Raw genomic sequence first — 12,941 nt, forward strand, 5'->3', positions numbered from 1 at the left:
AGAATGCTCATTTTCTATCGTTTTATGAGTTGGGGTTCTTCATCAACTTAGGAAATTGTTTGTTCAGTAAAGACCACTCTCATTTGATAATGGTCTCTGAATCCCCTGGATTATGGCAGGGATTTGATTTTGTAATAATCTCCCATGAGAATTGTCTAAACAGCTGCAAAGTAAGACACAGCTAGAAGAGGCAAGCACGTTCTGTAAAGCACTGCCACAAGAGACTGATGCTACCAACATGAATCTATTCTGCTTTTCCTTGGTAAGTTCTTTTCTGAGCACCATTTATGTCTTTATTTTTCTGCTATTTCCCCAAATGAATTTAGAGTATCTCCTAAACTTCCCATGTGACGACAAAAAAAGGGTTTAATGTTTTGTAAGAGAATACACATCAGAAAGAATAGAAATAACACATCAAAATGTTTAAGTCAACTTTATACAACGGCAAGAAACTGAAAATTTTGTATGCACAAAACTCTTTAACATTTGATAATGATTGTTTTAAGGAATACTTTGAAGATTATTTTTGATGAACTAGATACATTTTCTTTCTTATTTGTTCCAAGTAGGGAGACATGTTTGCAAAATATGCTGCATTTGGGTTACTTGCTTTTGCTTTGAAACATCCTAGGAATCAATTTTTTTTCTTTATTGTTTGAATAATGAATTCTATTCAATGTTGGCTTGGTTAAACTTCCATAGAGACAGTTTTCTGAGTTACACTGCATTGTAAATGCAAGGTACAATAGATTCAGCCAGTCCTGGAGATGTGCTCACTCAACGGTATAAGCACCTCTCAAACTCTTTTTTACATTATTACTTTTTTTTTCTTTAGCCTGAAGTGGATCAGTGAAAGTTATCAGAGAGTCATAGATCTGGAAATAGTTTATAATTCTAACCTGCTCCTGTGACCATCTGCTGATGCTTAAAAATGGATTTCAAAAATAATTTTATTCATTTCAATCTGTGTTTACAGCAGGGCATTATGTCTCTTTGTTGATATTTCAAGATGTCAATGGGAGATTTTTTTTCTCATTTGGGAAAATAAAATGTTCTACTTTTGATGTTTGTTTTCTTTCCAAATTGCAAATAACATTAACATAAGTACTAGAGATGGTGCTGACATAGTTGCAATACCTAAACAGGAGGCATTTTAAGCCAAGATAAGGAATTTAATCTAAGAGCATCTTGAAAAATAAAATGCAATTGTGAATTGTGGGAGACTGAATCATTGAGTTTGAGGTGCCTATATAGTGCAATTTACAAAATAACTGCCAGCTCTCTGCTTTGCTTTGTGCCATATGAATCTGACTGGAGAAATCCCATTTTAGGTGATTTAAGTTGGTAGTGTGCATTCTTTTCTAGTTGATCTAAAAGAGCTGTATAAGCTTTATATGTATATACTTCCCATGGAAATAGGCAGGGTAGCTCTTAAGATGATTGCATTGTGAAATCATTTTGAATGGTAATATAATCAGTATGCTAATGTTTTTAGATTATAGCATGCCTCAGCCTGGTGTGGCATACGTTTGAAATCTTAGTGCTAAAGACACATAATCATATAGTGAACACAATTGTCTCTCTCTGTAATATGGAGAAGGGAGCACACACTCAAAAAGGATTTCTCCAAAGTTCTGCCCCATGGATTCAATATAACTATGACTCTTTTCTGTTAAAGTTATTCCTAAGAAGTTACTTTCCCGCAAACATTTAATTTGGATGAACCTATCATGAGCACTAGATTATTTGGCTCCATTGACCCGTGTTAGATGTTTTGAAGATTAATTATTTGAATAAGAGATATGCACAAAAAATTGGGGGGGAATCAAAACTGTTTTAAAGTATATTTCATTTTTGTTCTTGTAGTATAAATAGAAAGAAAATATCCTTCACTGTATAGATTTGTGGCCAGGGTGTTATGACAGCCTACTATGCAGCTGTGAAAAGTTAAATGGCTGGATTATGGCTTACAGTAAGACATTATACATGTTCCAAAACATATTCTAACTGGGCCTCTCAGAATGTGAACATATGGGACACTTCATTTATGGTAAGAGAAAAAGAAGCAGCACCATTTCAGTAAAAAGAAAGTGTACAGTATTAAAATGAATGTATGTATATATGTGGATGTATCTTTAAACTTAAATCTCTAGGAAGTAAATGATTTGATTTTTCTTTTTTTTTTCTTATTTCTTGTCAAAGTGATATACTGAGTGGTTACACTTTCATACATTAGGCCTTGGGTACATTTCTTTTACTGTTTGTTACCTCCTCCCTCATTCCTCCCTCACTTCTCCCCCTTTCCCTCTCCCCCCATGAGTTGTTCAGTTGATTTACACCAAATGGTTTTGCAAGTATTGCTTTTGGAGTCGTTTGTCTTTTTATCCTTTGTCTCTCAATTTTGTTATTCCCTTTCACTTCCCTAGTTTTAATACCAGTATATACAGTATCCAGTGTACTCAGGTGAGATACAGTAATAGTGTGGGTACAACCACAGGAAGGGGATACAAGAGGATCATCAACAATAGAAGCTACAGTTTTACAGTTGAAAGTGATTACAACAGTGATATAACAGTCATTTCCATAATGTGGAGTTCATTTCACTTAGCATCATCTTATGCATTCATAGGGGCATAGCTACTAGGCTCTTGTGATCCTCTGCTGTGACAACCTAAATATTTTATGTTTATTGCACAGGTGATATACAGAGGGGGTATAGTTACAAGAGTCAGGTAATGAGTACCATTCTTCTTGAACCATGTCTCCCCCTTTCCTCTTTTTCTCTCAGTTTTTCCCTCCTTTCCCCACCCACAAGACGTACAGTTCATTTTCCACATAGTGTCTAGTTAGTACCACTGTTGTATTTATTCACCCTTTTTTTTTTTTTTTTTTGGCCAGTCCTGGGTCTTGGACTCAGGGCCTGAGCACTGTCCCTGGCTTCTTCCCGCTCAAGGCTAGCACTCTGCCACTTGAGCCACAGCGCCGCTTCTGGCCGTTTTCTGTATATGTGGTGCTGGGGAATCGAACCTAGGGCCTCGTGTATCCGAGGCAGGCACTCTTGCCACTAGGCTATATCCCCAGCCCTATTCACCCTTTTTGTTACCTTCATTATGCTCCCCCTTGCTGTCCCAAAGACAAGTAGCTAACAAATAAGACAAAAGGAAAAGAAAAAAATAGCAACAAAATTGAAAATCTCATGTTTCCTCTTCTTGGAGTTCATTTTATAGAATATTATTTTGTATGACCATATGCATGTAGCTATGGAGACATTGTGATTGCTCCTATACATATCCTTCTTTGGTCTCAATGTGTGAATGTCTAGAGACCTGTATAATTTGTCATGTTATAGTAGGTTTTTTTTCTCAAATAACTCAATATGTTTACCTATAGATTTATAGACACATTCTAGTTATCACAAATGAGGGAAACCATTCAACCTATAACTTGATGACTTTAAATACCACATAAAGATTACCACTGAGAAAAAAAAAATGTATTAAATGTTCTTTTATTTAAGTGCAGGAGGAAATTGTAAATCTTTTAATAAATGGGTTTTTTAAGAGAAATATAAAGGCAGTACCTTAATGAATTACCCATAGGAACCATGAGTACCATAAATAACCCATTAAAGATGATAGCTATTATTTTGGATCTATAAACTTGAGACGAGGTCTAGCTTTCCAAAAGGAGGCAGGAATACTTACATATGCACTCTGACTCTACAATTTTTCTTAAGAGTTTTATGTTATAGCAAGGCTTTAAAAATTGCTCATTTTAAGCAAGGTTGATTTTCTGGTTGGGCTCATCATACAGTTATTGAGTTTAGCATGACTTCATAACCCATGATGATACATTCCCTATCCCTGAACTCTTTCTCAGTGATTTGAAAGGGTGCTTCTAACTTATTTGGGTTCTCTAGTCTACCTCATTGTTTCATCTCCTCCGTACCTTTGCTCATACTTTTCTATTGCTCTTAATGTCATTCTAATGTCAGCTATCTTACTCAGAAGAATATATATTTTTTTGCCCTCCTTCCAAATGTTGACTTATCAACTTAGAGTCACCTTGTCAAATACCATGAAAATGTTTGAGAGGACCCAGGTTAAAATAGATTGAAGTTTTATATCATTTTTAAAGGGAAATTGACTTCGTGCTGGTATTGTATCATTTGATCTATTCGATTATATAGCTTTCATTTACATATGCATTTCATTTTTCATGGTCTTTAATGGTGTTTTAGAATTTCCCCTGTAACAATTAGAGCAAGATTTTTTTGTTAATTTTTTTTTTGCTCAAGATCTAAGAATGCAGCCTCCACCATTATGCATATTTGATTTTTCTTTATCTTGAGTAACAGGAATATCAGTGCTTCTTAGAGATGGATATTGCAAATATTTTTTAATTTAATTGTTTTCTGGAAGTTTATAGTTTGCTCATATTTGTCTATAGAAATAATCTACTAGTTTTCCCTTTAAGAAAGGATACTATTTTTCTTTTCTTTTCTATGACACTGGTATGTAATAATTCTATGATGTAGGATTTGCATTCCTATTTTTCACACTTCTCCAATTACTTATAGTTGAGTCTTTTTGGAAGATTTTGATAAACAACGCCTACCAATTTAAGAAAGTCTAATATTATCAATTCATGGATAGGTACTAAGTGTTCTAATTTCCTTAAAAATTATATCCTACAATTGAAAAAACAATTTTAATGTTTTATTATTCTATTTTTATGTATGTATATCAATTATTTTTATTATTTTCACCTATCACCCTCCACTTTTGCCTTTAACGTCTTTGCAAAAAGCTTTAGAAAATGTGTTAAGATAGTATTTTAGTCTTTTGTTGATTTTTAAAATTATCTTTAAGTAGTTGTACAAAAGAATTGCCATATAACAAAGCAGCTTATGAATAAAATACAACTTGATAAGTGCCATGACTTTCAACATTCTCACCTACTTTCCTTGGCCAACCACTTCCCATATTCTTCTTAAGTTTGAAAGATATACATTGAATTCTTGGCTGCATTTCCCCCTCTTCTCCTTTAAATTGCCTCCCATTTTCCCCTGAACCCATCCTTCTCCTTTCAAGTACCTGCTGCCTTTGTTGAATTTTGACTTTGCCTTTAGAAAGATATCTAGTGAATGCATAACTGTTGAAATATCCATACACACCTATATTAGAGATTGAGTATGTTGTATTTTATATAGTATCTGTTGACATTTTACTGGAAACTTTAAGAAAATGCTATGTTAAGTAAAATTATTGCATTGTCTTTTCTTTCTTGAAAGGTTTGCTACTTACTTAAATTTATTTTATTTTGTTTATATTACTTGTTAGTAGCATACATTATTTGTACTAGGGAGATTTTATTGTAACATTTCCATATGTGTCAATGCAAAGGGGTCAACCTGCTCCCTTTCCTAGTCACTTTCTCCTCATTCTCCTCACCCTTAATGAAACAAACTCAGTAGTTTTCATCATTCTATTTTCATACATTCAGCCCTACTCATTCACTGTCTTTCATGTTCATCTTTATCTGCTTCTGTCGTGGCTCTCCCCACCGGGAGCAGGTGCCTGCACATCCAAGCTCCATTGACTTTATTGCCATTCATCATTTTTTTAGTATGTATGTATTAATTACACCAAGGTGTTTCTCTTTGGTATGGTTAGCATGCATATAATATGTATGGTTCAGAATAACTCTACTCTTTTATCCTCTACCACCTTAGTTTTCTGTTAATCAATAGCTTTCAATTCAGTTTTGAATGCCATATTCATACATAGATTTATAGTATTTGAAATTATTTATTTGTTCACGGCTTACTTTTTCCCCTTCCTTTCATCCTTCTACAGTCTCATATTTAGACTCATGATCAATTTGTCTTCCATATATGAGTGCAGATTTAAAAGGCATTTATATTCATGGACATGTACAGATGTATATATAGCTATATATAGAAATATACACATATACATACATATATGTACAAAACAACACTAGTAATACTGAGGATGCAGGGGGGAAAAGAACCTTCAAACTGCTGCTGGAAATGCCAACTAATGCAACCACTATGGTAATAAGCATGAACATTCCACAAAATCTAAAATACATGATGGCCCTGGCATACCACTATTAGTTATATATTTTTAGGAACGTACAGTAATATATAAAAAAGATACCTCCCTATCTATGCTTATTGCAGTACTGTTCACAGCGAAATCAACAAAGGTGGTGGCCAAAAACAAATGAATAGATATGATACGATATGTATGTATATATGTATGCATTATATACACATGTAGATATGTAGTGAGTATATATATGAATACTATGCAGACATAAAGGAAAATGTCACTTGCAGGAAAATTTTTAGAACTGGAAAACATTGAATGAGATAAGTCAAGCTAAAATGCCAGGTCTTTTTCTCTGAATAATTACTATTTATTGTCAAAGTGATGAGGGGTTACAGTTTCATACATAAGGAAGTGGGTACATTTCTTGCATAATTTGTTACCTCCTCCCTCATTTCCCCTCTCTCCCAGATCTTATAATAAAGATGTCATTACCAGCATCATAAGGTAATGTATTGAGAATGAAAAGTATAATATCACTCTCCACTAAGACTGATAGTTGATTCTAGAGCTAAACTAATTATATCCAAAAAGGGAAGGCAAACCAAGACAAGTTAGATTTTCTTCTCATGTAAAATGGTTCAAATCTTATCTATCTGTCATTGTTTTTCTATAAGGTAAATAAACTGCTTTATAGCTGAGAAAAATGAAGTAAAGCAGATATTGTTTATTGTACAAGTTGTAGTGGTTGAAATGGTAAAAATGGCTAAAACCAACAAAGTTTAACCATTGTGGCTAAGAGGTATTGTCTTAGTATCCTTATGTTGATGTTTTCTTCATGGCTTTTGATGATTTGTCTCAATTTATGCATGTCACTCAACACTTAAAATTAGTTTTTGAATGTCGGTTCTGTAACCAATCTACTGTCTTGCTATTGACCAGTACGAATCAGAAGAGATACATATAAAGGTATTTAGATAAATTAGGTGCTTTTTCAATGTAACATTATCTTGCTGTTTAACTAAAAAATCTCTGGATTTCAGGAGGGGTCTATGGATAGTTTATATCAACCAGTTCCAGAGCAGCAGGCTAACCAGGAAAGCAAGTGTGGCCAACTTAGTTCTCCTATGTCACCTAATAGAGAAAATGGACAAATGCACCAAAATGTCTTCATGGTAAGTGGACCTCTGAATTGGGTAAATTTCTTCTTTATAATGCATTTAGAGTTACCACTCAATGCTACGTAGTAATGCAGTAAAAGTGCACTACTTTTATAAAGTTTTTCATTTACTTTTTTGTCCTTTCCTTGGGGTTGAACTCTGGGCCTGGGCTCTGCCTCTGAGCTTCTTTGTGCTCAAGGCTAGCACTCTACTGCTTGAGCCTTAGCACCACTTCTGGCTTTTTTTTATGAGTAGCTTGTTGGAGATAAGAGTCTCAGGGACTTTTTTGCCCAGGCCGGCTGTCCTTAGATCTCAAACTCCTGAGTATCTAGGATTACAGGTATGAACCACTAGTGCTTGGCTTTGTTTACTTTGTTTTCCAATTTTCTCTTTGCTATCATAATTTCAATTTAATATGGACTTGTCCTTTCTTGAACATGCATTAGGTACAGGATTAATCAGGTGATTCTATAAGTTAACTCACATAACAACACCCCCCCCCACACACACACTTTCCTGATGCAAAAATTTCAGGACAAGAAAGCAAAGATAATTTTCAAAAACCATTCATGGTCGAGGCTGGCATTTAAACAGCCTTGTATTTCTACAGGCACTGACTATTAAGCTAGGTCTGGGTGTATTAGGGGAGACCTAGATCTGCAGTTTGTAAATTGTCAATTCCCATGGTATAAGTGGTCCCATCATGGCTGATTTCCAGTTATCGAAAGTTAAGCACATATTTGCAATATGTAATATGTAATTATTACCTCAAGGGCTGCCTCTAGCATACTACAGCATGTTCTGCAATCCTGTATCCTAGTCCCTAGAATAAAGTATTTCTTGAATTTGTGGAAACCCATCATCAGCTTATGAAACATATTAGTACACTGGAGCTCGAAATAATTTCATGTATTACCTTTAAGAATAATAGAGATGCAGAGTTCTTTGAAGTCTGTAAAACCAAAGTCTGTAAGTCTAAAGTCTGAGTAAGCACAGAATAACAATGGGTATTACTTCCTTCAATTTTGCTGTGTTTTAAGACATTCACACTGTTAGAATATTTGGTTTCTTCTGTGATTTAGGACAATAAAAATGACTTTAAAACATCTGCCAGGAAAAACTTCTAAAGCCTGCTCTCTCTCTCTTACAGTCACATTGTCCCCCTAAATGAAAGCACTAGATGGTATGTGTATGTGAAATGACTTACAAGAGAAGTAAAAAAGTGTTTAGTATGATTAAATAACTGCCTCGTTGGAAGAATATGACTAGGATTGAAACCTAGACTGTTTTTACTCTAAAGAAAGGGTCATAAGGAAACACTTTATAATTTTGCATCTACCTTCCCACCTACAAAATTGTTCCTTGGTTCGATCAAACCTGGAAATTTTCATAGCTTACCTTAAGATCTCATTTCCCAGAAGCTTAGGTTGACTAGAAAGCATAGCTAGTTACGTTCAGTAATTAGTTTCAGTAAGGTAGAAATAATACAAAAATATTTTCAACACATGGAAACGCTGCCCTTAATTCTATATCATTTTCAATATCCAGAAATGTTGGTGTTGACAGACAGGAACAAGAATAGGCAAAAGTATATTTTATTAATGTGCAAGAGCCATGGATATGACAAATTGATTACTCAAAATATTTGTAAGCATTTTTACTGTATAATTAAAAACAAAAATGGAGTGGGAGAGCCTGAAGATGTTTTCTTAAGGGTGTGAGTTTAAATATATATATATGTGTGTGTGTGTGTGTACATGCACGTGTGTGTATTTATGTATGATATATGTTACTATATATGTGAAAAAGAAACAAGTTCATAGTCAGTAGACTAGAACTTTTAAAAAACTTTTGAACTTATTTTGCAAAAGCGGTTAACCATAAAAATAAGATTTAAGTTGCTATAGCTGTCTTAGGCTTTCTGTGAGTATCTCAATATTTAACATAGGTATGTAAAATAAAGAAAAATAAAATAATTTTAATAAAAAATTAAAGTATTTTAATTAAAAAGATCTTGTCACCTAACCTCTGAAGAGGAGATTCCTTTTACTTTGCATTCTACTTCCTTTTATTCATAATTCAAGAAAAACTACTGTACAAATCTTGACCTTTATCAGAATAATATTATTCTGTTTGAACTGGTTTTCTACAAATGATGTGAGAGGCTCTCGTGAATTGAGTTGCACTTGAAGCTCGCAGTCCTCAACTTAAATGTATCTTCAAACTTCCCCAGGTGCTCTCAGTCTTTAGAACCAATATGGCGGCTCTGTTGCACAATGGATAGCGCATTGGACTTGTAGAACCAATATGGCAACACTACTTCTTATTACTGTGGAAAGTATGGTTTATACTAAATGTATTTTCTTTTGTCTCATGAAATAAAAAGAAAAACTAAAGTGAAAGACTAATATTTAGAGTTTTTCTTGTTTTCTTTAAAAAGCTATGTAATTATAAATATTTATTAAGGATTTTCCTATTTGTGAAACCTTTTGAAACATGGTAGAAAGTTCCCTAGATCCTTTGGAGATTGTCTTTCTAGAGTATCAAAGGAGGTCGCCTAATATACAACCAACACATAATAAAAACTTAGATATGTACTATAAGGCAGAAATTGAAGGGGTTTAAATGTGGAATGTCATGTGGACCTATGTTGCATTTACATTACAGTTACAGAGATGGGTTGTACTGGAAAATTAGTCTACATAGAATTCAATTGAGATAACTAAAATTAGGTTAATTAAAATGAGGAAGTTTATAGAAATTGGGAAAAATCAAAAGTGCTATACTTGTAATATGTTAGTAAATTCATAAAATATTGGAGAAATGCTACTAAAAACAGAGGATAATGTTTTATGGAGTGCACATTCATGAACTTACATTAACACACTGAAAGAAAATATACTACCATAGTAGCCTTAAGAACTAACTTCTTTTCTATGCTATTATTTTTAAATGTAGACTGTAAATTACTAATCCTGTACCTATTTTAGTACCTCCTTCTTATGTCTGAAGATAATAAATATCTTGAATTAGGAAAAAAATGAGAATATAAAATATCTGTACCTCTGCCAATCTGGGGTTACAGGATCAAGATTGAATTATCTGGTTTGCACCTATATTGAATAAAAGAAAAAAAATAACTAGCAATTTTATACTTCATTTTGTAACTCATAAAATTAAAATGATAAGAAATTTGATCCTTTTCAAAAATGAGCTTAAATATAGAGTAAGAGCAATATCCTTATTATTTATGTCTTATATATAGGTAGTTCAAGAAATATGTAAACTAAATGGATTCATGAAAGTCCATTACTCAAGCTAAAGAAATTATTAGTAATAATGGAGAGATACTCTGAAACAGTGTCTAAAACTTTGAGCTTTGATGTGGGGCAGAAATGAATCCTCCTTCCAGTTCTGTTTCTTATAAGTGATTAAGTCATTGGAAAGTTACTTGTGTTCTCTCAAGCTCAGTTTACATCTTCAGTGGAATGAGGAGAACATCCTTTGTTTAAATATGACCGAGTATGAATCTCTTTCTTATGTATGCAAGAAGAACTTAGCATGTATCAGTTAGAGAGTCATCAGAAGTGTTGCTCTTTCAAACTCACTAGCAAGAAATTTTACATTATAGCCTGAGCAACACATTATTTGTCTTGCCCATGAATTGAAAATTGTTTTTGCATTATAACATTTTATTTAAAAACAAAAGATCTAGTAGAATACAAAAGAATTCATCTGTGGCCTGAAAAAATGTGTGAACAATTTCTATCTGGATTTTCACACAGATAAGTTTGCTCTTTCTGGTGGTAAAGTTGCATTGCAAAGACACAGAGGGCAATAGAGTTAGAGGAAAAAATGGCTATTCTAAATGCAGATTGGAACTTAAAGTTGTAGGGTAGAGGCCCAACTCTATAATTCTAGGTCAGAACTGGCAACTCAGGTGTATCCTCATGCCAGGGTACAGACATAAGCTTTAGGTGTAAATTAAGGAAGAATGAAGCAGGGAGTGAACAGTGTTCAAAATTAGTAAACAGTTCAGGTCACTGGTATAATTCAGTGGCTAAGGGTGTAGCCTGCCCGGTCATCACCTCAGCATGATTAGGGGGCTCATTGTCAAAGTAAAAATAAGAACATTGTCTAGGGATCTGTTTCCCTCTTGTCTTTCCTGAGCTCCCAAGTGGCTTTCGAGAGAATGGATCAGAGCAAAGACACAAAATGGAAGCTGGGAAGCAAATTTTAATCCTGGATTTAGTTTTCAGTTTCTCTTTGAACATCTGTACGTCCAAACGAAGAGGCACCATTTTTAAGTCAAAGCAGTTTCTATGTGCCTATTAGGATAAGTTGAAAAATTATGCTATATTTAAAGGCCATAGAAGTTATTGTCATTATCTTTGGTTGGTAATATTTGAGAAAGAATAAAGGAAATATTACTCACATCTCTCAACTTGACTACCAAGTCAGGCTACCATTGTCAGGTCTCCTCTTCTGAATTTCACATGAGTACACATGTTCTACCAAACTTACATTCTCTCTGATTTTCTAGCTTTAGGGGAATTTGTGGAATATGATTTTTAGCCTCTGGTCTCCAGAAAGACATTCCCTTAAAGTTGGTATGAAGGCAGGCTGGCCTTCTACAGGTGGCTGTCCTTCAGTTTTAAAGAACATATACTTTTATCCTTTTTACCCCAGGGTTACAGGTTTATCTAATATTTAAAATATTTATGTAACAACTGCTATGCAATATTTAGAGTTTATGAAATATTAATAAGGGAAGGGTTGTCATTTTATCCTACTTTTCGGTCAAACTTCATTATTATGTTAGAGAATAAATCACAAATAAAGAAGTTGCTTCACTTCAACTTCTGGCCTTTGTCCTCAATTGCAAACCGAACAGAACTCTCAAACAGATACTCAAACTCCAGTCTGGAACTATTATATAACTTAAAAATGTAGTTTCAGGGCTGCAAATGTGGCTTAATGGTAGATTGCTTTCCTAGCAAGCATGAAGCCCTAGATTCTATTCCTCAGTACCACATAAATAGAAAAACCAGGAAGTGGCTTTGTGGCTCAAGTGGTAGAGTGCTAGCCTTGAGCAAAAGAAGCTTGGGGACAGTGCCCAAGCTCTGAGTTCAAGCTCTAGGACTGGAAAAAAACAAAAAACAACAACAGCAAAAACTATTATTGTAGCCCTATATGTGAGAAATATAATGCAACCCATACATTCAAGAATTGATAGCAGTCATTAAAATAAAAATTAAAGGAATGAGGTGAGATTGATTTTTTATACTAATATAATTTATAGATAATAATTATGTTAACAATATATTATATTAAGATAATCTGTTCTACACATTGTTTCAATAGGTAATTAATTATATTCCAACTTTATAAGATTTTGGCATATGATACATATTTTATACTGAAGAGCACATCTAATTCAGATTCTAAACTAGTTAAAAAAGCTCAGTGTTAATGGAAGGACTTGGAAAAAATTATACTAAGTGAAGTGAGCCAGACCCAAAGAAACATGGACTCTATGGTCTCCCTTATTGGGAATAATTAGTACAGGTTTAGGCAAGTCATAGCAGAGCATCACAAGAGCCCAATAGCTGTACCCTTATGATCACATAAGATGATACTAAGTGAAATGAACTCCATTTTATGGAAATGATTGTTATATCACAGTTGTAACTACTTTCAACAT

General features: G+C 33.8%; 1 protein-coding gene across 1 annotated transcript in view; it reads left to right on the forward strand.

Annotated features, from left to right (window-relative positions):
- The first annotated feature begins 238 nt into the window (after positions 1-238).
- Samsn1 (SAM domain, SH3 domain and nuclear localization signals 1) overlaps positions 239-12,941 on the forward strand; it is a 148,417-nt gene continuing 135,714 nt past the window's right edge. The window contains exons 1-3 of the mRNA XM_048345791.1: positions 239-262; positions 7,121-7,320; positions 8,161-8,206. Coding sequence (XP_048201748.1) covers positions 239-262; positions 7,121-7,320; positions 8,161-8,206 — 270 coding nt within the window. The remainder of the gene's footprint in view (positions 263-7,120; positions 7,321-8,160; positions 8,207-12,941) is intronic.

The sequence above is a fragment of the Perognathus longimembris genome, chromosome 5 (genome assembly GCF_023159225.1).
Source record: "Perognathus longimembris pacificus isolate PPM17 chromosome 5, ASM2315922v1, whole genome shotgun sequence".
NCBI classification, from domain to species: Eukaryota; Metazoa; Chordata; class Mammalia; order Rodentia; family Heteromyidae; genus Perognathus; species Perognathus longimembris.